The 26,451-nt window shown below is 44.8% G+C and overlaps 1 protein-coding gene across 6 annotated transcripts in view; it reads left to right on the top strand.

Moving 5' to 3' along the window:
• Window positions 1-26,451, top strand: part of cers6 (ceramide synthase 6) — a 319,130-nt gene that overhangs the window by 280,637 nt on the left and 12,042 nt on the right. For 5 of the 6 annotated variants that reach the window (XM_041201235.1, XM_041201233.1, XM_041201230.1 and 2 more), the window contains 2 exons: window positions 1,181-1,309; window positions 10,658-10,764. In XM_041201235.1, coding sequence (XP_041057169.1) covers window positions 1,181-1,309; window positions 10,658-10,764 — 236 coding nt within the window. The remainder of the gene's footprint in view (window positions 1-1,180; window positions 1,310-10,657; window positions 10,765-26,451) is intronic. The other variant, XM_041201234.1, reaches the window with a different exon arrangement.

Genomic DNA, 26,451 nt, shown 5'->3' with positions numbered 1-26,451 from the left:
ACTATGACACGGCCACATGGTTCTCCTCTCCTTGAAAGATGAACTGAGCACACTTGCAGTGAGACTGAGAATTAGGTTGTGAAACCAAGGGGTTTAATAAGTGAGAACAACTAAATACACAAAGTATAATATCAAGCAGAGGATCCTACACTTCATTATTCATGATACACATGGCCCATTTGATTGACACGCTATCCATAAACATTCACTCCCTCCACCATCGATGCACAGTAGCAGCAGTGTGTACCATCTACAAGATGTACTGCAGGAACTCGCCAAGGCTCCTTAAACAGCACCTTCCAAACCCACAACCGCTAACATCTAGAAGGACAAGGGCAGCAATCACATGGGAACACCACCACCTGGAAGTTCCCCTCCAAGCCATTCACCATTCTGACTTGGAAATATATCGCTGTTCCTTCATTGTCGCTGGGTCAAAATCCTGGAACTCCTTCCCTAACAGCACTGTGGGTGTACCTACACCACAGGGACTGCAGCGGTTCAAGAAGTAGCTCACCATCACTTTCTCAAGGGCAGTTAGGGATGGACAATAAATGCTGGCCGAGCCTGCGACACCCACATCCCATAAATGAATAAAAAGATTAAGGCCACCACTCACTTACTCATTATACAATGGCTTTAATATGGAAGCTAATTTCTTTTTTAAACACAGTGAAACATGTTGCCGTTTAAAACTACCCAGGACAAATTTGTACACACTACTTTCCTGCTGGTGTTGAGACATTGGGATAAGATCAGCCCAGTTATATAATTTAGTATCCTTTGAAGATATACTGAAATTGAAGATTTCTTCAGTATTATATGTATGGCACATGATGAAACTTAGAACAATTTAGTTAGCACATTAGTCTCCTTGTTGTGTTTTCCTTATCAATTCACACGCCATGTGCAATTAATCTTTAATATTAAAACAATGAAGTTTCATCAATTAATTTTTTTGAGAAAAGTTGAAGAGTGCCATGTAGGACAGTTTGTAATCAGTGTAGACTTTCATTAAACATTATTTTCTAACAGATACTCAGCCAAAAATGAATTTTGAAAGTCTGATCTTACGTTAGCATTTTCATATTACGTTTGTAAGTGTACACCATGTAGTGTATTGGAGAGTTGATGTGAAGTTTGCATTAAACTGTTACCTAGCTGTTTCTTCTTGTTTTAGGACTTTGCCATTATGTTTGTGCATCACCTTGCAACAATAGCACTTATAACATTTTCATATGTCAACAATATGGTGCGTGTAGGAACACTGGTCATGTGTCTTCATGATGCATCTGATTTTCTGTTAGAGGTAAGGAAAGTGTTCATCACCTTTAATGATTCCTTATAGCAATGTAATTGGACAGCATCACGCATCACTTTAGAGAAAAGATTTTCAGAGGATCTGCACTGATAACGCGACATGAAACAGCAAAGAGAGACATTACAAAATTTTTTTAGAATAGTCCCACTCTTTTTTTTACTTTTCTCCGACCCATTATTGTCTGCCTTTCGAACCTCTCAATGCACTGTAGATAAGCTCCTTCCTATTGAGTTACCATCTGCCTTTGCTTGACCTTTACCCTTAATGAGTTATCCAATATAAGAAATCAGCTAAATTAATCTTGTTAATTGTACTGATAAGACACTCTCAATTTAGATACAAGAAGTAATTAGAAATTGATGTTTAATGTTTTCTTTCTTCCAAACTAATGTTCTCTCTTCCTCTTGTCCTGAAGGTAGTATCTCCTTGGTAAGGCACAAGTTGCCATTGCTTAAGCAGTCATACTTTGTTCACTTGCCTAAATAATGAATGCCGACCATGTTCTGATCCTAACCTCATCCCAACATATGCACACATGCACTAACAGCCGGAAGATTGGGAGCAGGAACACTGACCAATTGCCAACTTTGTACTGCAGTAGTTCAGAGATCAGTTGTAGCATTTCAGCAACCCCTCTGGATGGAACCAGTTAATTCAATACAGACCAGGGAATCAAACCCACCACATTCTTGATCTCTGTGGCTCAGCTCCTTGCTGCCTTGAGCTGAGTCACCAGGGAAACATGCATTATCTGATTCAGGTTGAGGGTAGGAAAGCAGATGTTCTCCAAGAAATAACACAATTACAACAAAAATGAATGTTAGAGGGTCCAACTGATCAAAGGTTAGGTCAAAGGTTTTAGAACCTGATCTTAATAATTACAATGAATGGAAATTATGTGGCATATTGAATATATTTGATAAAGAGAAACTCGGACTTTAAGGACTTGTTTAAAAAACTTAAGCTCAAAAGAACTGTGCTAGCAAGCTATCTGTTTATCTTAGGTTTTTGGTTTTAAGTTTAGCCCATACTGATGGAATGAAAGTCTCCTTGTTTGATACCTGAAGGAAAACAAAGTAAGCTAAGTTTAAAAAAAAACAAAAAAACTGCGGATGCTGGAAATCCAAAACAAAAACAGAATTACCTGGAAAAACTCAGCAGGTCTGGCAGCATCGGCGGAGAAGAGCCGATGCTGCCAGACCTGCTGAGTTTTTCCAGGTAATTCTGTTTTTGTTTAAGCTAAGTTTATGCAGTTTCACAGCATAAAGTCGCCAATAATATAATGTTCTGCAAGTTAACAGTCCAAATGGGACAGAATAAGAAGGATATCAGAAGTGGAAAGTTCAATACAGGTACAGTTCTATTACAAGGTAAAAGCAGATTATTGAAGCAATTAGAGAGATTTTTACTCTGTTTCTGACCCGTGCCCTGTTCAACTGGAAGGCCTGTACTGGCTGTAAAAGAGGAAGAATGTTCCGTTTCCTAGCACCTACATCAGGGCAGGATTTTCCTGCTGGCTTCTGAACCCTGCCATAATGCTCAAATGGAGGTCAGTAGTCCACAATATGTGGGAAACAATTACCTGTGATTTTCCCAGTTTGAGCAATTACTGGCCAGAGAGCAGGCTTGACATCCAATTAGGGACGTCAGATGGGCTCTTGAAGCTAGAGGGCCAATCAGAGGTCTACTAACTTAAAAGCAGTGGTAGGACACTATCACAGGTAGGTGAGAGCGCTGGCGTCCAAAATGGAGGCTTCTTTAAAATATAAATCATATTTAAAAAACGATTGAGCAGCCTGGCATCACTGTGGAGGGAAGCCCCTCCACAGGGCAGCCTGTGGCTGCTGCTGAACCCAGAAACGCAGAGAGAGCTTGGAGCGCTGGTCCCCCAGTCTGCCATCTGGAAGCCGCGTTCAAGCAGCTATACTGCTCCCCAACCCCAATGGAGACTTGGAGACTGACTGAAAAATCCCAGTTGAGCTCCCTCAATAGAATTTTAATTAGCTGAATGCTCTACCTGCTGCTGGCCTAGGGGAAAAATTATCCCCCTGTTGGGGGGGGAAGAGCAGGAGCGGGCACGAGCAGGCAGGCTCCAGGTCGGCAGCCCTGGTTGGGGGCGCGCCGCCATTTTACATGGGCGGGCCAATCAAGGCCCACCCAGCGTGACATCCGCCACATACTGTCACATGAGTTGGGACATGTCCATAATTCTTATTGCAATCTTTCATTAAAATTTAAAAACCTTCATGAAGTCTCATCCCACCCGTAGATGAGGTTTCATGTTTTTTACAAGCCCTTAAGGTTGGATGGGCAGATCCATTAATAAGCTGAATTGGTTTCTTAATGGCCTCAATTGGCCGTTGACAGGTTGGCGGATGCGCAGCCGATTTGGCTGTGCGCCTGCCGACCTGAAAACGTAAATGATGTCGGGAGTTCTGCCCGACGTCACCCCGTGTCATTTTACGCATCGGCATGTGGGTCCTGCCACCACCCCCCCCCCCCCCCCCCCCCCCCCCCCCCCCCCCCACCCCCATCCTCCCCCTGCATGCCGATGGAAAAATTCTGTCTAGGGACAGGATGGAGCCAGGGAACCAGTACACAGGTCAGCACCATGAAATTCTGTGCCAGCCCACATCCGTTCCTGACCCCAGTGAGGCTAAAAACCCTGCCTCAATGCCAAACATAAAGATTCACCAAATTGTTTTTAATACATTAAAGTAATTGAATGGCGGAGAAGGCTTGAGGGGCCAAGTTGCCTACTCCTGCTCCTAATGTTGGTATGTAAAGCAATGTGATTAACTTAAACAGGTCAGTTTGCTTCTCTCTATTTATGCTTTTGGAAAAAGCTGTTTTAAAAAAAAGCAATGATTTAGTTGGGGAAGTTGTTCAGCCCCACTTTATCTCACAGTTAAAAATCATAGGCCGGAAACTTCCATTCTGGAGTCCAAGTTCGGTGGCAGGTGCGGAAGTGGGAGTGATTCCTGCTGTGGGGCAGGGGCAGGAGGGCTGACCGCGCGCAATCTTGCTTGCATTGGCCGGTGTTCTGGCAGGGTAAGTGGCACCGTCTACTCACTGCAAACTGACACTCATAAGGACATCAGGCAGTATAAGTGTGTGAGTGCACAGGGATGTCAGACAGGAGTTTGAGTTGCAGGACTCAGCAGCAGATGGGACATGTGCGCTCCATGTGTGCCATTCACTTCATGCTCTCAATGTTCTATCAGTTGCAGGACATCCTGTTTGTTAATCACTTATTGGGGAGGGCTCAGGAGCTGTCTTGGGCATGCCTGCTCCTAAACTGCTCATGCACTCTTTGGGATGACACTCAATCTTTCTATCTGTCTGCAAGGCATGAACACCTACAGTAAGAAGGAACAGGACAAGACTAGAGGCGGCATTCCGGACATTCAAGTCCTCTTCATTTTGAGGAGCAGGGCTACCAAGATAGCTGGGGAGGAGCAGGACCATGCCTTTGTGGAAAACGAGATAGGACTCTCCCAGGAAGCCAATGTGGAAGCCTCCACTCTGCAGTTGTCAGATGCACCTACAGAATAACAAATTGCTTTAATTAAGGAGCCTGCTTAGGCATCCACTAAATCTTTCTTTTCCCCGTTTCTGGTACCTGTAAGAAAAGGGAGAGTCCCATAACAGAGACCAGTCACAGCTCCATCTCCAACCCCACCTCTGAGAATGATGCCTCAGAGGATGCATCTTCACGGTGTTCACCTGCACCCTCCACCAGGGCAGATACATTCACCTGAGTGGGTGCACATTCTAGACTAAGCTCAGGATCAAAATCTAATACGGGTCCACAGCTGGTGGAGAAAGTGACAGCTGAGGTCTCTGATGCTTGGAGAACTGCTGAAGATCAGGCCCCAGCTCAGCCCTATGTAGATGATGAGCTTCTGGACTCAGCCACAAGAGACCTGATGGAGATGCAGTGACAGGCAAGGGAACATTAGGCAGTGATGCATGAGGCCAAGCGCAGACAGGACCGAAGGTTGGAGGAGTCCGTGCGTGCTGCTTCTGAGGATGTTGTGGCTCTGGCATGTGAGCGCTTGGCTCCTCCTTGGAAAGGGTAGTGGCCACCTTGGAGACCCAGGCCCAGCAGAATGCACAGGAGCTGCCGGATATGTGCTTAGACCTGCACTTTTTCGCTGTGGCCATGTGTGCAGTGCAGCAGTGGTTAGACGAGAGGGGGACGGGGCACCTCAACCTCCCTCCAAGTGCCCCTTCTCCTCAAGGAATCAGGTAGGTGCCATCAAGCACTCACGAGGAGGAGAAACGCCAGCCAGGTACCCCAGGGCTTTATTTCAGGGTATCCCAAGGGTTCTCTGCTGCTCTACCACCCATCTGCCAGTGACCCCATCACCTCCAGCAGATAAGGCTGAGGAGGGTGCACCTGCACCTGAGCAGGAGGCCCTTAGCAGGCTTGGATCCTCTAGGCTTGGGCCACCGTGGCTGGGGTGTCCACAATGACAGATCACAGTCTCGCACTAAAACTAAGGCCATCTAGGACTGAGACTTGTAGGAGTTTCTGCAGCTGGAGAGTCCGGAGTGCTTGCTACTCAGCAACCCATAGTGCAGGTGGGGCAGTCTCAGTGAGTGGACTCCAAAGTAAACTCAAAGCTTTTTGGCATGAGAAAGATGTCAAGGGATATGTGTTTACAATGGACAAATGGTGATCGGGGGCAGGAACATGATCTTCACTGATCAATTGGCATGGAGGAGTGAACTCAAGGGGCCAAATGGTGCTCCCATGCTGCTCCTCCCTGTGGACCCATATATCTGGTTTCACCTGAAAGAACTCTCTGCAAAGTCTGCTCCCCCATCAGCAGCAGCTGTGAGGGTAAAATGAGTGCATCCCTGCCAAGGCAAGATTTGATATTTCTTTCAAGTTGCCGTGCATACAAACTTTGTTAGGGCATGGGAAAAATCTCAATTCTACTTATAGGTGCCCGAGGTCTCAGTGGAACAGAGTGCTTTGTGAATTCTAATGTGCACATTTAGCGACAGGGCTCTGTATATGAGCACAGTTTGGCACATGCAAAGGAACAAACCATCAGTAGGGCAGATGTTAAGTAGTGAAATTTAATTCAGCTCATAAATTAGAGCTAAGTATTATGTCTGAAACCAGAAAGGAGCTGGGGCCTTCCAGTCAGCAGAGGTCAGAAAACCAAATAGTAAAGGAAATGTCTCAGCAGCTTACTCTGCCTGGAATCTGTTAGCTATTAGATAGCCACAGGCCTCTCTGCCACATTGTACCTTTGCAATGGCCTCTGCAGATGGCTCTGCAACATCCTGGCCCTCGTCAGCGCCATCACCTTTACAATCCACCTCATCAGAGGAGACATCACAGTTCTCCATGTCTCCCTCAACCAACACATCCCCTCTTTGTGGCATGAGGTTGTGCAGGACGCAGCAGATGACAGTGATCCGGGACAAGCCTTGTGGTGAGTTTTGGAGAGCCCCGCTTGAGTGGTACAATCTTCTGAACCTTATCTTTAGGAGGCCTTTTGTCTGCTCAGTTTGCCCTGTGGAGGCATGTGCGACATTATAGCTCTCCTCAGCAGCATCCTGCAGACAACAAACTGCTGTCATCAGCCAGGTCTTCTAGGAGTATCCATTGTCCCCAAAGAGCCAGCCCTGCAATCGCTGAGGCCCTTCAAAAATGTGCAGTACCTGGAAGTGGGTCAAAATTTATGTGTCATGAGAGGTCCCTAGGAACTGAGCAATCATGCGGGATTTGCCTTCTGTAGTCACGTACAAGCTGCACTTTCAAAGAATGGAAAGGTTTTGTATTGATGGATGTGACTGGCTTTTGCCAGGGAGCTCTCAAGGCCACATAGCCCTGTATCAACCTGGGCTGGTACCTTTTCCTCTTCTGGGTGAGAGCCAGTACAAAGGCAGGGTTACCTGGAGTCTGTATCATCTAGGCCTCAGTGGATCTGTGAACGAATTGCAATAATCAATCTAGTGCGCATATTCTTTTCAGATTTGCCCTTATTTCAGAGCCACCCAGCCAGTGCTAAGCCCTGTGTCTGGCTTCCATCTAGACATGGCATCCCCATCCCACCTTTTACAGATGAAGGACATTCTGGAGGAACAGAAATGAGTGTTCCTGCAGTTCATACATGACAGTACATGGAGACATTGCTTTTTGACTGGGGTAATGACATCCATGTGCTAGCACCCTCCCTCAAACACAATTCAGCTTGCCTCCACTACCCTTGAGACTATAGAGAGACCATTGCCTTGGCAGTGTAGGAAAACTTACTGTATGAGCCCTTATTCATCACCTGGGAGGATGGAGCTTTGGAATCGTGAGTTTGCTGCCATCCACCATCGTGCCCCTTGGAGGCATCCATCACCCTCCCTCCCTTCATTCCTCTGACAGCAGATGACAAATGGCATGGAATGAACGGCAGCTCCTGATTTTGCTAGGATCTCAATGTTATGAGACCCATGAGTCAGGAACAGCCCTGCTGCTGTGTGGGCTTCACCCACAGAGGAGAACGTAACTGAGCATGGTTCTCATGATTATTAGGGTATCCCTTTAGTCAGCCAATTGTGCTCACCTTGAATTTCCCCCATCTGAATAGACCTTCCGTCCACTTCGAGGGATCGCAATTTCAGAGCGACAGCGTTGCGTGGCTGAGAATCCCAAAATGGTATTTGTGACATTCAAGACTTGCGCCACCACCTTCTGTCCTCCCCTTGTCACCCACCAGCTTCCCCCAATCCCCTTGATCCACCCAATGTAACCATTCTTCTCCCCTCTGTCCCCCTTGAACTTTCCCCGGTTAGCTTTATACCTATAATCATCACCCTCCACGTGCCTTCTCTCCCCTTTGTGCCAACACCAGTTACCATCCCCATGTTCACTTTGACCCTGACCCCTCCCAATATCCAAGCCACCTGTTTTGTCCATTTCTGTGACACTCCCATGAAACCTTCAGCTACCCAACTATCACCCAGGGCCTGCCATCCTGCCACATCCCACTTCTCATCTCTCACTGTGACTGTTCCCTCTGTTGCCCAGTACCCTCAGTTCAACCCCCAGGACCCCACTGTAGATAGCCTCAACATCGCCCTCTAGGACCACGTCTCTATCACCATCTCTGACCAGAAAAACCCTCTCCCACCCAACCACATGACCCCCAGACCCAACAAGCAAGGCCCTTCCCTCCATCCTATGTCACTGCACCCTCACATTTCCTCGCTGCCTCCTTCCCTGCCACAGACAACATCTCCCTTCCCTGGGCAGCGTCCCCCCCATCCCCCCTTTAGCTTGCTTCCCATGTCCAACCTCTGTTCTACCCTTCCACCCTTTGTTGAAATCTCATCCAGGGGCAGGATAAGGTTTTCATTATTAAATAAAATAACTTAAAATGCTTGGAAAGAATTTTCATTATCTATATGTTCAGGTGACTGATTCTGATGTGTGGACATTTTTTCTGGATGTAAAATCTTTATTGATTGCTTTTAAATGCTCCAGCTCCCTGAGGCAGCTCTCTGCCTTCAGGGAGCTTTTGTTCTTTGCTCTCCCGTGCCCGCGTTATGTCAGCGCCTGCCCTCCTCCTACCCCCATCCCGATGGTGCTGAGCATTTCAGTGCACCTTTCACATTGGCTGGCCTTTAGTGGGCCAGCCAGCGTGAAATTGCGGTCGGGGGCCGATAGTGGTTAGAGGTCCTTTCCTTGGCTGCTCCCAAGCCTGCTGATAGCACAAACCCACCGAACTAAAAATCCTGCCCATTGTGTATTTGTTTACATGCATCACAGTGCTTTTCCAATGGAAAAAATGCTACAATGCAAAAATGTTACAAAATGGCCCATCAGCCTATGCTGTCATCTTTTCTTCTGTGATCTAAATGGCTCTTGCTAATTTTTTAAAAAGCTGCTTTTGACAGTTGAATAAATCTAACCACCTGTTACCTTACATTGATTGACAGGCACACTGCTTTGAAATTGAAATGAGCACTTGCTGTTCTCTCCTTCCCAGAGACAAGTCTATTGTTTAGAAAGCTGTGGCCATTACGAATGTTTGGCTGAGTTTCCAGTGCTAATATGTTCCAGCTCAGTAAGTGTTCCATTCACCTGAGAATGAATGTGACACTTCCATGAATTTGTAGTAACAGATTATTCCTTTGATGTGGTTCCTGCTTTTTTGATGCAAGCTAAATAGATTACAAGTATTTCAGTTTATTTTTTACACATGCAGAATGCATTTTTCTCAGAGTCAGTGATATGAAGGCTTTTATTAGACAATGAGAGATTAAGGAGTATGAAATATTTCTATTGATATTGCATGGAAACTGAGGACTCTACATGGCACATACTGGGTGAGTGGCTATGATGATACATGGGGATATAGAAGTGGCATGGGTGATCGGAGGGGGCATGGAGGATATATGCAGGGAAATAAAAGCGGCATGGGCAATTTGAGGGAGCATGGGCTGGCTTGGGGGTGGGTGGGGACCAGGAAGGTGAGGGTGAGGTTTAGGGGGCCTTTAAAAACAATGTTGAGAGCTGAGATACTGTGTTGGAGAACCAAGGCAGCCTTTCAAACTGGCCTGCCTCCACACCCGTATTCCTCCCACACTGGTTCGCAGCTTGCAAACTGCACTGCGCACGTGACCCCAGTGTGAAAAGTCAAAAATGGCATGTGAAATCACACAAGGGTCAAGTTTGCAATTTGCGAGCCGAGGAAGATTCAACCCATGTGCTCATTACAAATAGACATGCAAAATTTCAAAAACAACACACTTGATAATTATTTTGTCAGTTTCTTCACTTATGGCAGATTGCGTTTTTCAACTAGATTTGTTATTACAAGACAATTGCCTTAAATAGGCTCCACAGAAGATGTTCCTTTGTCTGTAGATTTTTTTTAAATGATTGTTAATTATTAATTTGATGTCATGAATGGAGTTATCCATAGACTAATTGGTCTGCCAGTTGTCAAGCACATGAATGATTTATTGCTCTTTTTAAAAATGTTTATGTACTAGCTAGCTTCTTGATTTTTTTTGTATTTCATTGGCATTATTTCCATTTGCTGAACTTAACTAATTAAACACAAATCAACATGTCAGTAACTGCATAAACGAGAAAGGTGCGCAGATCCTAATTAGGTGAGAAAATACTTCAAGTATTTTGATTCCTTGTATTTAATGTTCCTGGTACAGTAGTATTATTTGTGACTAGAAACAGGTTAATGAATTGTTGGATCACTTTTGATCTAGATCAAAGTTCTTCTGGATAGTAGCATATTAAAGACATGCTAATATTAATCAGACATTGAAAATCCAAACCCAGTGTTTTTTAATTCACAGGCAGCTAAAATGGCAAACTACGCCAAGTGTCAAAGACTGTGTGACCTTCTGTTTGTAATGTTCGGCTTACTCTTCATTAGTACAAGGCTTGGCCTTTACCCAATATGGTGAGTAAACTATCAATCAGATAGCTCAATTTATTTAACAACAACTTCCCTGTTCGCACTTTTTCAAGCACAATAAGAATGTAATTACAGCAGAAATGGGGCACCTCTACGACATAACTCCTGAGGTTGAATTGGAATAAAATATTAATAAAATATCTACTGTTCCTAACCCATTGAGGATTATTAAAAATTATGATTATGAAGTACTATTTTGTTTTGCAAACTGCTATTTTCCTGTTGTGGCTATTTCTCTAAATAGCTGACATATTCTTTCTTTAAATATTTTATTTCCAAATTACTTACTCTATTGGGGGATGATCCATGAATCTAAAAATTACTATGAACATTGTTACCCCATTGCTGTACTACAGTTGATTAACTACATGGAATGACTCTTGTAAAAAGGACACACCCCTTTCCTTGACCAGGTTATCCCCACTTAGCCCCAGGTAGCCCAACCCAAAACTAGCAAATTATGCAACAAAGAGAAGCCTGAATCAAATGTCAATTGAGACTGGTGTTAGTGTTAGGGTCTCACTGATGAGAAGATACTGTTCAGATGCCTTGTTGCCTTGCAGTATCTTTCAAATACTTCATCTCTGTTGTATAAATTCAGAATGAAATAGGAAATGATCTGAATTTTCATGTTACTGGTGGGAAGGCAGGTCATCAAAGGTGCTCCCATTTGCTGTAAACATTCTCTGTTTTCTGTTACTTTAAGTGTAAACATAATTCTTGGCATATTTTTACTTGTATGTATCCAGGAAATGTTTCAATTCAAGCTTCTTTCCCCACCCCTCCTCCTACTGCTGCCCCCTTACCTTCATTTCTCTTCTCAGCCTGTCAATACTTTTTTTTTGTCTCAGCATCAATTTTTTCTCTGACTGCATTTCTGTTAAACAAGGGCATTTTTCTTTACTGCAAGTTGTTGATCTTGTTTTCCTAACCCAATTTGCTGTGTTCTTTTGCTTTTGCTATTTTCTTTTCATGCTTTTTTTGTTCTCTCCTATCACTGATTTTAGATTGAATGAAGTAGCTGACAAGAAAGTATCTGTTGTATATAATCTGTGGGTCATGGAAGCGTCCAAGCAAATGGCAACTAAATTAATAATGTGTCAATTGTACTCCATTAAAATTTACCTTTTGAATAACCTATGCTTTATTCAAATACATCCTATTATGTGTAAGAGTGCCAAAGGACTCTTTTTACTGAAGAAAAACAATGTTCGCTTTATTTGTGTGACCTCAGTGGTATTTGACTTAGACTAATTTGCCTTGAAATCGGTTGTAGTCTTGAATGCTGTAGTTCCTCTCACCACATAATGAAATCCAAATTTACCTTTAAAAGCATTTTAAAAAGATATATGAACATGCTAATGTCAGTTTTAATTTGCTTCAGCAACCACAGTTGCCACTTCATTTACGCAGGTGTAGCAGCGGCCGTTATCTTTGACAAGACCCTGAGGTGGTCATCCAGAGTTCTGGCCGGCAATTTTGAGGCTTCCAGCCTTGAGATTGTTCTGTTCAATGAAGCACAATAAAGAACAAAAATAGCTGTCAGAGAATTTATAACAGCAATTCAACATTCGCCTCCACTGACATTTATGACATTGTTAGAAATGTTCAATTGATTTTCTGCTCTAACTTACTGCTGGCCATTTATTTTCACATACATTGCATTACACTTTATAGTGATTTTTAGTGAAAATTTAAAAAGCTGCAGCATTTTTTCAGCATGATTTTAGCTTCAAACTATTAACTATTAGCTTGGTGCAGACATTACCAAGTTGATTAAGTAAAGCTTTGGGGGCAAATGAATCCTATTGAAATGCAGCACATGCAGAGACTAGAACTTAAAATTCAAAACATGATGGTTTATTTCAAATTTGGAATTTCAAAATTCTGTGAATATTGTAAGTGCAATGATTGAAACTTTTACTGTAAATTAATTGCATATGTATATCCTTAAAGCTGTGTGATCACAATTATTTTGTGTTCTTGTGGAGTTTTTTGTGAAAGAATTTGTGATGCCCCATGGATTTATTCAATGCTGAAACAGTCCTTCAAGCATAACACTATCAGAACAAAAACCTTGGGAGCTTAAAGAACAGTTTGTTTAATGTTAGTAAAGACAGTGATTGAAAAATCAATGCTACAAATCAGACTTTGTGCTGTCAAATCCCAAATCAAGTCTGTAACTCTTTATGTAACCATCAATAGTTACATGATTTTAGAGCATACACAATTGGAAAGACTTAGAGGTCACTAATATTTCCTTGTAGATAATGGTCTTGTATTTAAAAAAAAAGTGTATGGAAACTTAGGATTGTGATGGCGAAATAAGCATCCTGGAGGATAATGATGTTCAAGTAGTTCAAAGAGCTTGTTTGAAAAACTGAACATTGATGTTGGAGTTGATAAATCACTGGGGATTCAAATGTCCAGAGCCTGTGTGCAACAGAAAGGAGCTCCATTAATCACTTTATAATTCTACTGGAGTGATAGCCTCCATGACACTTGAAATACTCATAAATGTATTCTCTTCCAAATGAAAGTGAAGACTGAGGGCTTTTCAAATAGAAGACAGTCACAATTAACGTTTTCTGTGAGGTGAGCAGGAGAAGAAGAGGTCAAGTTCTGACACGTAAGCCCCAATTTTAACTCAGTACTTTCAGGGTGTGCAGGGTGTGGGGTGAACCATGGAGAGTGAACAAGATTTCCAGGCAATTTAAATTCTGGGTCTTGTTAGCATTTGGAAATTCTGTTTCCCTCCTGAAATTGGCAGGAACGGCAACAGAACTCATTGACAGGAGCAGAGATGCAGGCAAGAGCTAGATGTCACATGGAGAAAAGGAAAGATTGGCATTCATATATTGTCTTTCACAACCACAAGACGTTCCAAAGTGCATTACGTCGGGGGTGAGAGAGGAAAGAAGGATACCTGGTGCCCCAATAGAAGGGAAAATCCCCTCCACCTGCAAAAAGCCATCAGGTTTCACCTGGTGACCACAGCACATTGAGTGGATACCTCCTGCCCCTTGTAAAATACCAGTAGCAGTGGGGGGAGACCCTTAAGTAGCTATTAATTGGGTACTTAATGGCCTCAACTGGCCCAGGGGCAAGTTGCCCAGTACCTCCTTCACTGCAGGTAAAATGCCAGTGGAGGTGCATTGGTGATGGGCAGAGCGCTGCCACATGGAACCCAATTTCCTCCTGCCCCCCTGCTTTTGGAAGGGCTGTAAAATTCCATAAAGATAATGCTGGGGATGGGAGGGAGCGGGTGCTGAAAGGTGATGCTAGTACTGCAAACAGAGGCGTGGCCAAGATTTCAGTGGATCATGTACATCTACCAAGAATAGCTGTTTACTATGGTCAGCATAATTTTCCCCAGCGCAATTTATTCAAAATCACAGAACATTACCCTAGGAAATGTCAAAATCAATTTCTATTATTAATTTGCCATGAAACAGGGATTATTTGGGATTTTTTGATTTGGCAAAAATAAAACATTAGTAGTCAATCTCCTGTGATTACATATGGAGAATCAAAACTAAGTTTAATTTTCTGGTCAAATACAGATAGAGGATGGAGGATAGTTGGCCTATTGCTGAAGGACACTCAGGTCAAAAGCAGGCAACAATTTCATAAGTGAGGCCGGCAATGGCCTGCATGCTACAAGATATTAGACAATGGGCGGAATCATCCCAAATTTGCATTAAGTGCAACATCGGGCAGGAAAATTGATGTTTTACCCGTTGGCCGCAGTGGCAGCTTTTTGTGCCATAAAATCCCATTCCCTCCTCATCAATTATGCAGCAGGAAACACACCATCTCGCTGGTGGGCGGCCTCCAATTTGCCCACTATGCCGTTACCTCGCCGCTTCCTCATGCAGGGTGCCTTATATAAACTGCAGCTGCGTGCACACTTCTCAATGCTTGCAGCCCAGGAGGGCACTGCCGAAGACATGGCCCCAAAAGCCAAGAAGAGTGCACCACCCCCCTGCCCCCACCCGATTGAGTGACACATCCCTATGCTCCCAATTTGGATGCCGTGGAGGCACTGGCACCAATAACTGTGACTGCTGCCCGAAGCAAGGAAGGCAAACAAACCTCAAAGTCCCAAGTGAAGTGCAGCTCACCAGGTTCCTGTTGCTTATGTACCGTTGTGAAACATGTCTGCGTGCAATCATGCCGATGTTGCCAGATGATCCAGCGTGGGGATATGATTCCGGCGAGCAAGGCTTATAATTAGAAGCAAATGCATTAAAGTGACATTTCCAGCGGCGGGAAATGCGGCCCACCATTGTCAGGCAGAGCAGACAATCACAAACTGGTTTCACAATGGCGTAAAACTGATTTTTGGCCTTCTTGCCATATCGTGCCACCCATGACGCCCGATGCCAATGGAGGCGAAAAGTTCCGGCTAATGTGTTAAAGTTGGGAGTAGACAGGGAGATAGACAGAAAGCCAGACTGACGCCACAAATAATAAAACTGAATGACATGGCAGGCAACTGTAGGCACACAATGGATCAGCGTTCACTGAGAGGTGGCTCAAGTAACTTTAAGGAGGTAGAGCAGAGGCAGACCAGGCCACAAGCAGAAGCCATGACAGTCAGCACAACAATCTGTGGGGGTAAGGAGTGTTGAATTCCCAACTGAAATTCCTGATAACCAACAAAAGGACAAGAGAAACAAGAATATCCAAAGGGTTGCTATTGATGCATATAAACTTAAAAAGTGAAATTTAAACTTCAAGCCCAATTTCAAAGTTAACTTACCTGCGGGGAAAATTATGGTGGAAAAAAATTCCAGTTAACACTGGAGTTGAGGAAAAAAACCACAAATTTGCTTCACAGTAGCACCCAGAGCATGCAACTGCATGCAGAGTTAACCCATTCTTTCCAAGTATTTCAGCCAATTGGTTCCTTTAGATGCATACAAAGCAAAAGAGTATAGAGTATTTATAAAATGGAGAGACAAAATGTTTCATTTTGTAATAGATATGGTAGATTCGATTGTGGTATCTACTGCCACAAATTAATCAGGAGGCTCACAACCTTCCCATTACAAGTTGAGTCTTTCAAAAGAAAGTATCCAGAAATGATTGATAAATTTTGAGTAAATGGAAATGCATAGTTTGAAAAAGATCACACAGAGCAGTCCAAGGGGCAAATGGGCTATTTCTGCTTCTGTTGTTTATATTCTCTTCTTTGCATCAAGTTGCACCATGCTCCTTACTATTTAATTCTAGCCAGATGAAGAGAGATTATTCATTAAAAAGCCATCAGTAATTTGTAGGATAAAGCTGATTAATTCTTCAAGGATTGCTGCAGACGTTTTACACCCTTATCACCAGCGCACTCCCCTGCCTCGTGGCCTTCAAAACAAAGTTTCCTAGGAGAATGCATTTAAAATGCCTTGCTGAAATAGGGCGTATCGCAGCTATCCTGCTGGATAATGACTATCCCAATCAGATCATTGCTTGCTTTGTATCACGCAATCTCATCAATGGACCTAAAGCCACCACGCTTGGTCCTGAAAAGTGCCCAGCCTACCTCAGATTACCCTGGAAGGGTAAATGTCTCAAACATTTGAGCAACAGGTGTAGCTAGCCATTTCATGCTGCTACTATGCAGTAGCAAGATGAGTGGTATTCTCCTGTAACAGGATACTACTGTCAAGCCAAAAGGATGTTCTGCCTACCACACAAACAAGTAGTGTGGTATATGAATTTTAGTGCCAATGTGATGCAAGGCTTGTAGGCCATATGTCCCAATGTCTGGTGGAGCGTATCAAACAGCGTATCTCTTTGGTTGTTCATAATAGGCCAGATAATGATCGTTCTGAACCAACCTACGCTTGCAAAACTCAGAACGTGGTATCCAACATTATTCTGTGATTTCGGGATTGGAGCACAAAAATAATCCCAATTGTGCTAACAATTACACTAACAGATCATTTAAGATTATCAGTCGGGCTCATAATGTGGCTCACTTATGCTTATTAGAAGCTACATATATTCATATACAGGACCCTGTCTGTTGGAAGCAAAAAGAACATGTCCAGGCATTGTGCCTTTTTCAACACAACAAAAGCTTGGGGAAAACTGATCCCTGGTGCATTCCCCATGGCAATATGTCGAGCTTGGGGGAAACTGATCCCTGGTGCAATCCCTAGGGCAATACCTTGACCAACCAGAGTCAACTTACCTGGTTTGAATTTAAATAAAAACTTGGGGGATAGTGCATTTTCTATGGTAATACCTCTACCAATCAGAGTCCACTTGTCAACCAATCAGCACCCTTTCCTCATGCAACTTTAACTGTTGTTCCCTTTGAAATTTGGTATTCTTGTGATTCAATCTGTTGAGTGCAAGACGAAAAGCTTTGACAGCATGTCTCTTTTTTCAGCAACACTCAGATTGTGTACTACCAAGCAAATTTAGAACTGAAAGCATTGACAGGAATTGCATGCCAGAATAAGGGGATAGACTTTAAGTATTTACGAAGCATGTAGGCCTGCTGTCCTGGGATAGTATAAATGGCACACCTGGTGCATTTTGAGGTTTGGGACTCATCAACGTAGATCTGGCTGGCTGTCGTAGAGAAAGGGTGGCCTGCCAGCTCTAAACCGTCATAATACCTGTAGTTGGAGGATAGGTCCAGAGGAATTCCATTCTCGGAAGGAAGTTTAGAGTTGTGTGGGGAGGTGGTGCTGAAACCAGAGCAGCGGTGCCCTAGTTGTTTTCATGGAGTTCAGAGGATCTCCTTGGCAACAATTTCTTGACATCTGTCAAGACGACTGCTGAGTAGTCAACTCTTTAGAGAGCTCCTTACTGCATGCACCTCTATCTTTGGCTATCTACGACCATCCATTGCCCTTCCTGCCCCTGATGGGGGGGCCCCAATCTCCTTTCTTCCATTTTCCAAGTTGTCTTGGCTCTAAAAGGGGGGTATTTCAGCCCAAATGCAAGTTAACTACAAATTGAAACCGTCACCGCCCATCCATGATCATATCTGCTGTCTGCCTTTCTTATCGAACACAATCTTTTCTCAGATTTGACCTCAAAATTCTTGGATTTCTGAAGACAGCAGGAGTTTGTTCCTGCACTGGAATACATCTTAAGGCACAGCTGCTGTGTAGCTGCTCTGTTGCTTAAATTTTAAAGTAATTTTGATCAGTTTGCAGCCCATCCCCCCACTGTAGCTGTTTCCTGCTGAGCCTGTGACTGGTCTGTTGGTTCCACTGGTTTTTCAGCTTCAGCTACAATCTGGTAACTGGCCAGAGATTCACTCTCTTGAGCTGAAGCACATTCCTACACCCCTTCTGGATTTTTTGATAATGTCCACCTTTGCTATCATTTTTTCCTGCCCTTAACCATCCTGCACACCTCCTGGATCTTCATTCCTGTAAAAAATTCCTGCATCAGTGTGCTCCGAACCTCTGGCCTTCACATAGCTCCGGGAGTTCACTCGCCTGACACATCTATTTCCAAGCTTGGACTACAGTTCATTGATGCTCCATGCTGACATCATCTGGTCTATGTACGTCAGCTTTATCCCACCACAAAACTTCTGATTTTAACTGTGGACTCCCACCTATTAGATGAAATTGTCCCTGCCCGCTGACATTGGGTGTGTTCGGTGGCATGAGCGGACAATATGACAAGAAGGCCAAAAGTCAGTTTCACAACTTTGTGAAGCCAGTTTGCGATCGTCCGCTCAGTCCATCGATCACGGGTCACGTTCCCCACCGTCAGACATTGGAAACCTCATGGTAATACATCTGCATATTATTAAAGCCTGCCTGCTGGACTGATCCGCCCCACCCGACCCCTGGCTCCTGGAAGTTGGAAAGTCACTGTTGATGCTCACAACGGATGATGGTCGAGGGGTTGGGAGAAGATTTGGCTGGGTTGACTGGGAGAGGAAAAGGTGTAGGTGGGTGTGGGGGGTGGTTGTGGGGAGATAAGTTTGAGAGGGAGCGAATGAAGGTGTCAGTGGGGGTGAGGTTGGAAGGGGGGAAGGAAGGTGTTGGGGCAGAAGTTGGGAGTGATGGGAGTACAGAGGAGAAGATGACACCTGGGGAGTGGGACGTGTAAGGGAAGGAGTCCATGGGGAGGAAGCAGTGCTGAGAGGGGAGAAGTAGGGGTGTCTGAGGTGTCAAGAAGTGGGGGGGAGGTGGGGGGAGGCTAAGCAGGGCAGAGGAGCAAGGACTGGAGGGGAAGGAGTTCAGGGGGGGGGATATGTTTTTTTATATTCATTCATGGGATGTGGGCATTGCTGGCTAGACCAGCATTTATCGCTAATTGCCCTTGCTCAGAGGACATGTAAGAGTCAACCACATTGTTGTGGGTCTGGAGTCACATGGTAAGGACAGCAGATTTCCTTCCCTAAAGTGCATTAGTGAACCAGGTGGGTTTTTACGTTAATCAACAATATTTTCATGGTCATCATCAGACTTTTAATTCCAGATTTTGATTGAATTCAAATTTCACCATCTGCCATGGCGTGATTTGAACTCAGGTTGCCAGAGCATTATCCCGGGCCTCTGGAATATTAATCAGTGATAATACCACTGTGTCACCACCTCCCCGGTGTTCCTGGGTTCCGGGGGAAGAGGGGTGGAGGAAGGGGTGCAGAGGAGGGAAGGAGTCTGGATGGGGGGGCTGTCCAGGTGAACATGCAAGGGAGGAGTCTGTAGGGTTCACGACTGCCTCCTGGAGAGCGAGTTGAAGGTGGGCATGAAAAGAGGAAATGGTGAGAATGACCGAGGGCAGAATGAGGTGGTAGGGTGGGAGGGTGAGGGTTTGACGGCAGCAGTAGAAGGGACATTGAGTGTAGTTGGTGGGGACCCGAAGGCAGACATGGATCCTGGGGTGGGAAGGAGGAGGCCGGAGAGCTTAATGTAGTTGGGGATGGGATTTTCGGGAAGGAAGGGAATGGGCACGTTCACCAGGACATCCCCAAAGGGAAAGGGTTGTAGCTGGTTGGTCATGGAGGGGTGGTGCCAGATGATGTCGGGGGGTCAACTGTGATGGGGGAAATGAAATTGGTGACTAGGAGAGGGTAAAAGACGGGGGAACAAAAGTAAAACAGGATTAGCACCATGCTATCCAAATCAAAAGTGAAATGAGAGTCGTGATGGGCGAGATCAGGTGCTGCATGGGAGTGTGATCAGTGGGTGGGTGGAGTTGCAGGTTAGCTCAGATGGACAACTGAAAGTGAACCCCAGCAGGCAGCATTGAAAATGCTCAGGACATTGAGATGAGCGTGATACGGGAAGGATGCATGCACGAGGATCCAAAAGGCCCTGTCACACACACACACACTTCTCCCCCCTGAATCACTCGTGGATCGACTGTTCCCTCTGCAGTGACAGGATGAGGCTGAGGGGCTCACAGGTAAAGAGGACTCTGAGGGAGTGGACAGCCTCTGAGCTTTCTGACTGGATGACCCAGGGGTGTCCAGCTGCCATTCCTCCTCCCTTTGGGTGCCCGAGGGCCCTGGCCTGACTCATTGAGGGAAAGGAGCATCTGGAGGGACATCGGGGTGCCCTGTTTCCCTCCCATGCTGCCACTGCAGAAACTCACCCTTCTGCAGTCATACGGACTCAAAATTTTAACTCTTTTTCTCTCTCCACAAATGATGCCAGACCTGATGAGTTTTTCTGGTATTTTCTGTTTTTATTTCAGATTTCCAGCATCCATAGTATTTTGTTTTTATCATTCCTCCCAGTGCTGATCCTGTGGCTCTGTCAATCGATCAGCTCTCTCTGCCCCTCCCCACCTCTCCCTTCACATTGTCTGTTTACTTGTAAACAAGGCCCTTGCCATGAGCTAATTGTGGATGATTGCACCGATATCATGGCATTAACAGAAACTTGGCAGAGGGTTGGGTGATGCCACCTTTCCCCTGACCGATGCCCCACCCTCCCCCCCACCCTTGCCTGGCTACACCTTTCACCACTTGCCCTGCCCAGATGTTGCAGTGGCTTTTTTTCACAAAATCATATCTTTAACCCCTACTCTTCTGGCACTTGCTCCACTTTTGAGCATCTCATCTTGTTCCACCTCTCTCATCCCTCATTGAAAATCCTCATGCTGTACCACCCAAATGAGCATCATAAAATTTTGTCACCACGATATCATCGCTGCTTTCTTCTCACAGCCTCTGCATTGAGCGAGTTCTCATTCTCAGAGATTTCAACCTCTATCTTATGTTCTCTCCCCTGAGTTCCTATCCTCCCTAATCTGAGCCCTCTATGTTAACTCCCCAACCCATATTCATGGCTATCCCCTTCACCTTACTATTTTATGTGGCCTCGCTACTCACATCATATCAATCAAGATAAGGCCATATCTGAACTCTTCCTCATATTGTTCTACACCCACATTCTCCTTCGCCCTCCTGACTGTGCTTCCTTCTGTGCCTGGCCCAGAAATAAACTCTGTTCCTATTCGCTTACAGTTGTGCTCGCAAAGATCCTTCTTACTCTGCGGGTTCCATTCATTATGATATTTCTGCAGCTCCAGTACACTCAACCTCACACTCATCTCCAGCTTTAATGCCCTAATCCCTATTAAAACCATTACTGTCTCTCTTAATGTGACAGTTTCCGAGTTATGGCCTTCATTTCTGCTCCCTTAAGCCCTAGGAACGCAGTCTTCATCCTGCAGCAACATCCTGGGATACAAAACCAGCCCCCAGCTTCTCTTCTTTATTAAAAATCATCTTCTTAAACCCTCATTCCTGTCTCCTCCAGCCTCAACTGCAACAGTAAGTGCAGGCGCTCCTTGTCACAGCGATTGAGATGATCTGATCAGCTACCACTGCTGCTCTCCTCCCTTTCACTAGCCCAGTGCATTAAATTTCCTCCAAAGTTCCCCTTGCCTTAACCCTGAAATCCTATCTTTCTCCAGCTTCTCTCCTATGTCTCCTATGCTCTCTCATTAGCTCATCTTGTACATGAGACCCACCTCCTGTTCTCTTCATCCTGTCCCCAAAAAGCTGCTACTATCCAACTTCTGTCCCTTGTCCCCATGTTAGAATATTGTTAACTTTTCTCTCTCTTCAGGTACTATTCCTCTCTCCTAATCTGCCATCATCATCCATCTCAAAAAGCCAACCCTTGACCCCTTGAATTCTTGCTAATTATTGCCACATCTCCAACCTCCCTTTCCTTTCCAAAATCCTTGAACCTGATGTCTCTTCCTAAATCCATGGTCATCTTTTTTGGAACTCCATTTTTGAATCCCTCCACTATCATCCAGCTGGCTAGGATTGTAATCACCTGGTTTCATCTCTTTCTATATAGTCATGGTGAGAGTATCACTTGCAATGGCTTCTATTCCTGCCCCCACACTATTAGCCCTAGTCAATCATTATCCTGAAGATCTCTCCTTGTGCCCTTGCTATTCCTCACCTACATGCTGCCCATCAGTGACATCATCCAAAAACACGGCGCCAGCATACTGGTGATAACCACAGAGATAAAAACAAAGAACTGCGGATGCTGGAAATCCAAAACAAAAACAGAATTACCTGGAAAAACTCAGCAGGTCTGGCAGCATCGGCGGAGAAGAAAAGAGTTGATGTTTCGAGTCCTCATGACCCTTCGACAGAACTAGGTGAATCCCAGGAAGGGGTGAGATATAAGCTGGTTTAAGGTGGTGGGAGTGTGGGGGTGGTGGAGGGGGGAGGGGGGGGGGGGGTGGGGGGGGGGGGGGTTTTGGCCGGTGGGGTTGGGTGGGGGAGAGAAGTGGAGGGGGGTGGTGTGGGTGTAGGCAAAAGCAGTGATAGAAGCAGATCATCAAAAGATGTCACAGACAGCAGAACAAAAGAACACATAGGTGTCGAAGTTGGTGATATTATCTAAACAAATGTGTTAATTAAGAATGGATGGTAGGGCACTCAAGGTATAGCTCTAGTGGGGGTGGGGGGAGCATAAAAGATTTAAAAATATTTAAAAATAATGGAAATAGGTGGGAAAAAGAGAAATCTATATAATTTATTGGAAAAAAACAAAGGAAGGGGGAAGAAATAGAAAGGGGGTGGGGATGGAGGTGGGAGCTTAAGACCTAAAGTTGTTGAATTCAATATTCAGTCCAGAAGGCTGTAAAGTGCCTAGTCGGAAGATGAGGTGTTGTTCCTCCAGTTTGCGTTGGGCTTCACTGGAACAATGCAGCAAGCCAAGGACAGACATGTGGGCAAGAGAGCAGGGTGGAGTGTTGAAATGGCAAGTGACAGGGAGGTTTGGGTCACTCTTGCAGACAGACCGCAGGTGTTCTGCAAAATGGTCGCCCAGTTTACGTTTGGTCTCTCCAATGTAGAGGAGACCGCATTGGGAGCAACGAATGCAGTAGACTAAGTTGGGGGAAATGCAAGTGAAATGTTGCTTCACTTGAAAGGAGTGTTTGGGCCCTTGGACGGTGAGGAGAGAGGAAGTGAAGGGGCAGGTGTTACATCTTTTGCGTGGGCATGGGGTGGTGCCATAGGTCGGGGTTGGGGAGTAGAGGGTGATGGAGGAGTGGACCAGGGTGTCTTGTAGGCATCCGCCCTCACGCCTTCTCCTTCCTCCCAGAAACATGATAGGGTCCCCCTTGTCCTCACTTATCACCCCACCAGCTTCCGCATTCAAAGGATCATCCTCCGCCATTTCCGCCTACTCCAGCATGATGCCACTACCAAACACATCTTCCCTTCACCCCCACTGTCGGCATTCCGTAGGGATCGTTCCCTCCGAGACACCCTGGTCCACTCCTCCATCATCCCCTACTCCCCAACCCCCATCTATGGCACCACCCCATGCCCACGCAAAAGATGTAACACCTGCCCCTTCACTTCCTCTCTCCTCACCGTCCAAGGGCCCAAACACTCCTTTCAAGTGAAGCAACATTTCACTTGCATTTCCCCCAACTTAGTCTACTGCATTTGTTGCTCCCAATGCGGTCTCCACTACATTGGAGAGACCAAACGTAAACTGGGCGACCGCTTTGCAGAACAACTGCGGTCTGTCCGCAAGAATGACCCAAACCTCCCTGTCGCTTGCCATTTCAACACTCCACCCTGCTCTCTTGCCCACATGTCTGTCCTTGGCTTGCTGCATTGTTCCAGTGAAGCCCAACGCAAACTGGAGGAACAACACCTCATCTTCCGACTAGGCACTTTACAGCCTTCTGGACTGAATATTGAATTCAACAACTTTAGGTCTTGACTTCCCTCCTCCATCCCCACCCCCTTTCTGTTTCTTCCCCCTTGCTTTTGTTTTTTTCCAATAAATTATATAGATTTTTCTTTTTCCCACCTATTTCCATTATTTTTAAATATTTTTAAATCTTTTATGCTCCCCCCACCCCCACTAGAGCTTTATCTTGAGTGCCCTACCATCCATTCTTAATTAGCACATTCGTTTAGATAATATCACCAACTTTGACACCTATGTGTTCTTTTGTTCTGCTGTCTGTGACATGTTTTGATGATCTGCTTCTATCACTGCTTTTGCCTACAACCACACCCCCCCTCCACGTCTCTCCCCACACCCAAATCACACACACACACACACACCACCCCCCCACCCCCCCACCCCCACCACCACCACCACCACCACCACCACCACCTTAAACCAGCTTATATCTCACCCCTTCCTGGGATTCACCTAGTTCTGTCGAAGGGTCATGAGGCCTCGAAACGTCAACTCTTTTCTTCTCCGCCGATGCTGCCAAACCTGCTGAGTTTTTCCAGGTAATTCTGTTTTTGTACTGGTGATAACCAGCTCTCTTAGCCGCTCCACTATCTCTAAACTGTCAGACTGCTTGTCCGACATCCAGTTCTGGATGAGCAGAAATTACCTCCAGCTAAACATTGGAAAGCTTGAAGCCATTGCGTTTGGTAACAACCAAACTTTCCACTCCCTCAATCACAATTCCATCCCTCTTCCTGGCAACTTCCTGAAGCTGAGCGAGACTGTTCACAACCTTGGTGTCACATTTGATCCCGAGATGAGCTTTTGACCACAAACCACAGGGCCACTTATATACAGTTCTCTATCACTCGACTCTGCGACACTTCAGCTCATGTGCTCCTGAAACCTTCATCTCTGCCTTAGTTACCTCTAGACTCAACTTTGGGCATTTCAGTAAATAATGTAGGATGATAATTATTGTTAATTCCCGTCTATTCTATAATAATCCTGAATGGTTTATTTAGAATCTAAAGAAGGGTAAGATGGTGGTGATGGTATAGTGGTATTGTCACTGGACTAGTATCCCAGAGACCCAGGGTAATGCTCTGGGGACGCAGGTTCTAATCCCACCACAGCAGATGGTGAAATTTGAATTCACTTAAAAATAAATCGATGATAACTACGAAACCATTGCTGATTGTCATAAAATCTGGTTCACTAATCCTCTTCAGGGAAAGAAATCTGTCACCTTTACCTGGTCTAGCCTCCAGACCCACAGCAATGTGGTTGACTCTTAAAATGAACAGCAGAGAGGGAATTTCAGACTGTAGGACTGAGGCACTGCAAAGCATGACTGCAATGGTAAGACTCCATGGGTGGAGGAACAATAGGCCAGAGTAAGAGGACTGAGAGTTCCATGGCATTGTTACAAAGAAGGAGGGATGTGGTGGTAAAGTTATGAAGGGATTCAAAAGTGACGGTGAGAATTTTAAAATTAAGACATTGTATGGATAGTAGCTATGTAGGTCAGCGAGGTATGGGATGATGGTTTATTGGGACCTGGAGCAGGAAGGAATAGGAGTAGGAAGGAATAGGAACAGCTGAGCTTTGGATGAACTGAGCTTCACAGAAGATGAGAGGATGACCAAGAGAGTTTGGAGATGACAAAGGCATGGATGCCAGTGACTGCAGCAATTGAGCTATGTTAGGGGTCGATATATCCAGTTTAACAGAGGTGGATTAGACGATCTATATGATGGAGAACATGTGGGCTTGAAAGCTCAGGTTAGCATCAAATAGGATACTGAGGTTGCACATAGCCTAGTTCATCTACAACAGTGGCTGGAGAAGATAGAATCAATGGAAAATGTATGAAATTTAATTTGGAACAACGGCTTAAACCTTTTGAGTGTTTAGCTGAAGAAAATTTTGGCTTATCCAAATTTTGGATATTGAATAAGCAATTTGACAATAGTTCAAACTCTTTTTGGAGACTCGTTTCCTAGTTTCACTGTTGCTTTTATTTGAATTGAAATTAAAAATCTTGGCAATATTTTCCAAGCCAATGGATAATAAAACTGATGCAGTGAAAAATTGGCTGAAAATTCACTGCAAGCCTATTTCGCACATGGACCATTTTGCCTCTCATGCCTTCAATAGACAGTATGAGGATGGACAAGAGACCGAGGAAAGATCCTAGGGAGACGAGGAGGCAGCTACAGGTAGAGAAACCATTGTTAATGATGCTCTGGCCAGGAGGTAATGTATTAAGCAGTTTGGAGCACAGGCATTGCACCATTTATTTTCAGAACAACAAATCTAATTCTATTAACTGCAAATAAATGTATTTAGCACCTTGTTTCACAGGAAAGATTTACATATTTATATCTGCAAGTTCAAATTAAAAGTAATTAACCAGAAGTTATGTTGCTGTCTCTCATCTGCAATTTAAAATTATTTTAATATTGTCCTATCCATGGTATTTCCAGATAGATTGACTTCC

The sequence above is a fragment of the Carcharodon carcharias genome, chromosome 12 (assembly GCF_017639515.1).
Source record: "Carcharodon carcharias isolate sCarCar2 chromosome 12, sCarCar2.pri, whole genome shotgun sequence".
NCBI classification, from domain to species: Eukaryota; Metazoa; Chordata; class Chondrichthyes; order Lamniformes; family Lamnidae; genus Carcharodon; species Carcharodon carcharias.
This window is presented reverse-complemented; position numbering and strand designations above follow the sequence as displayed.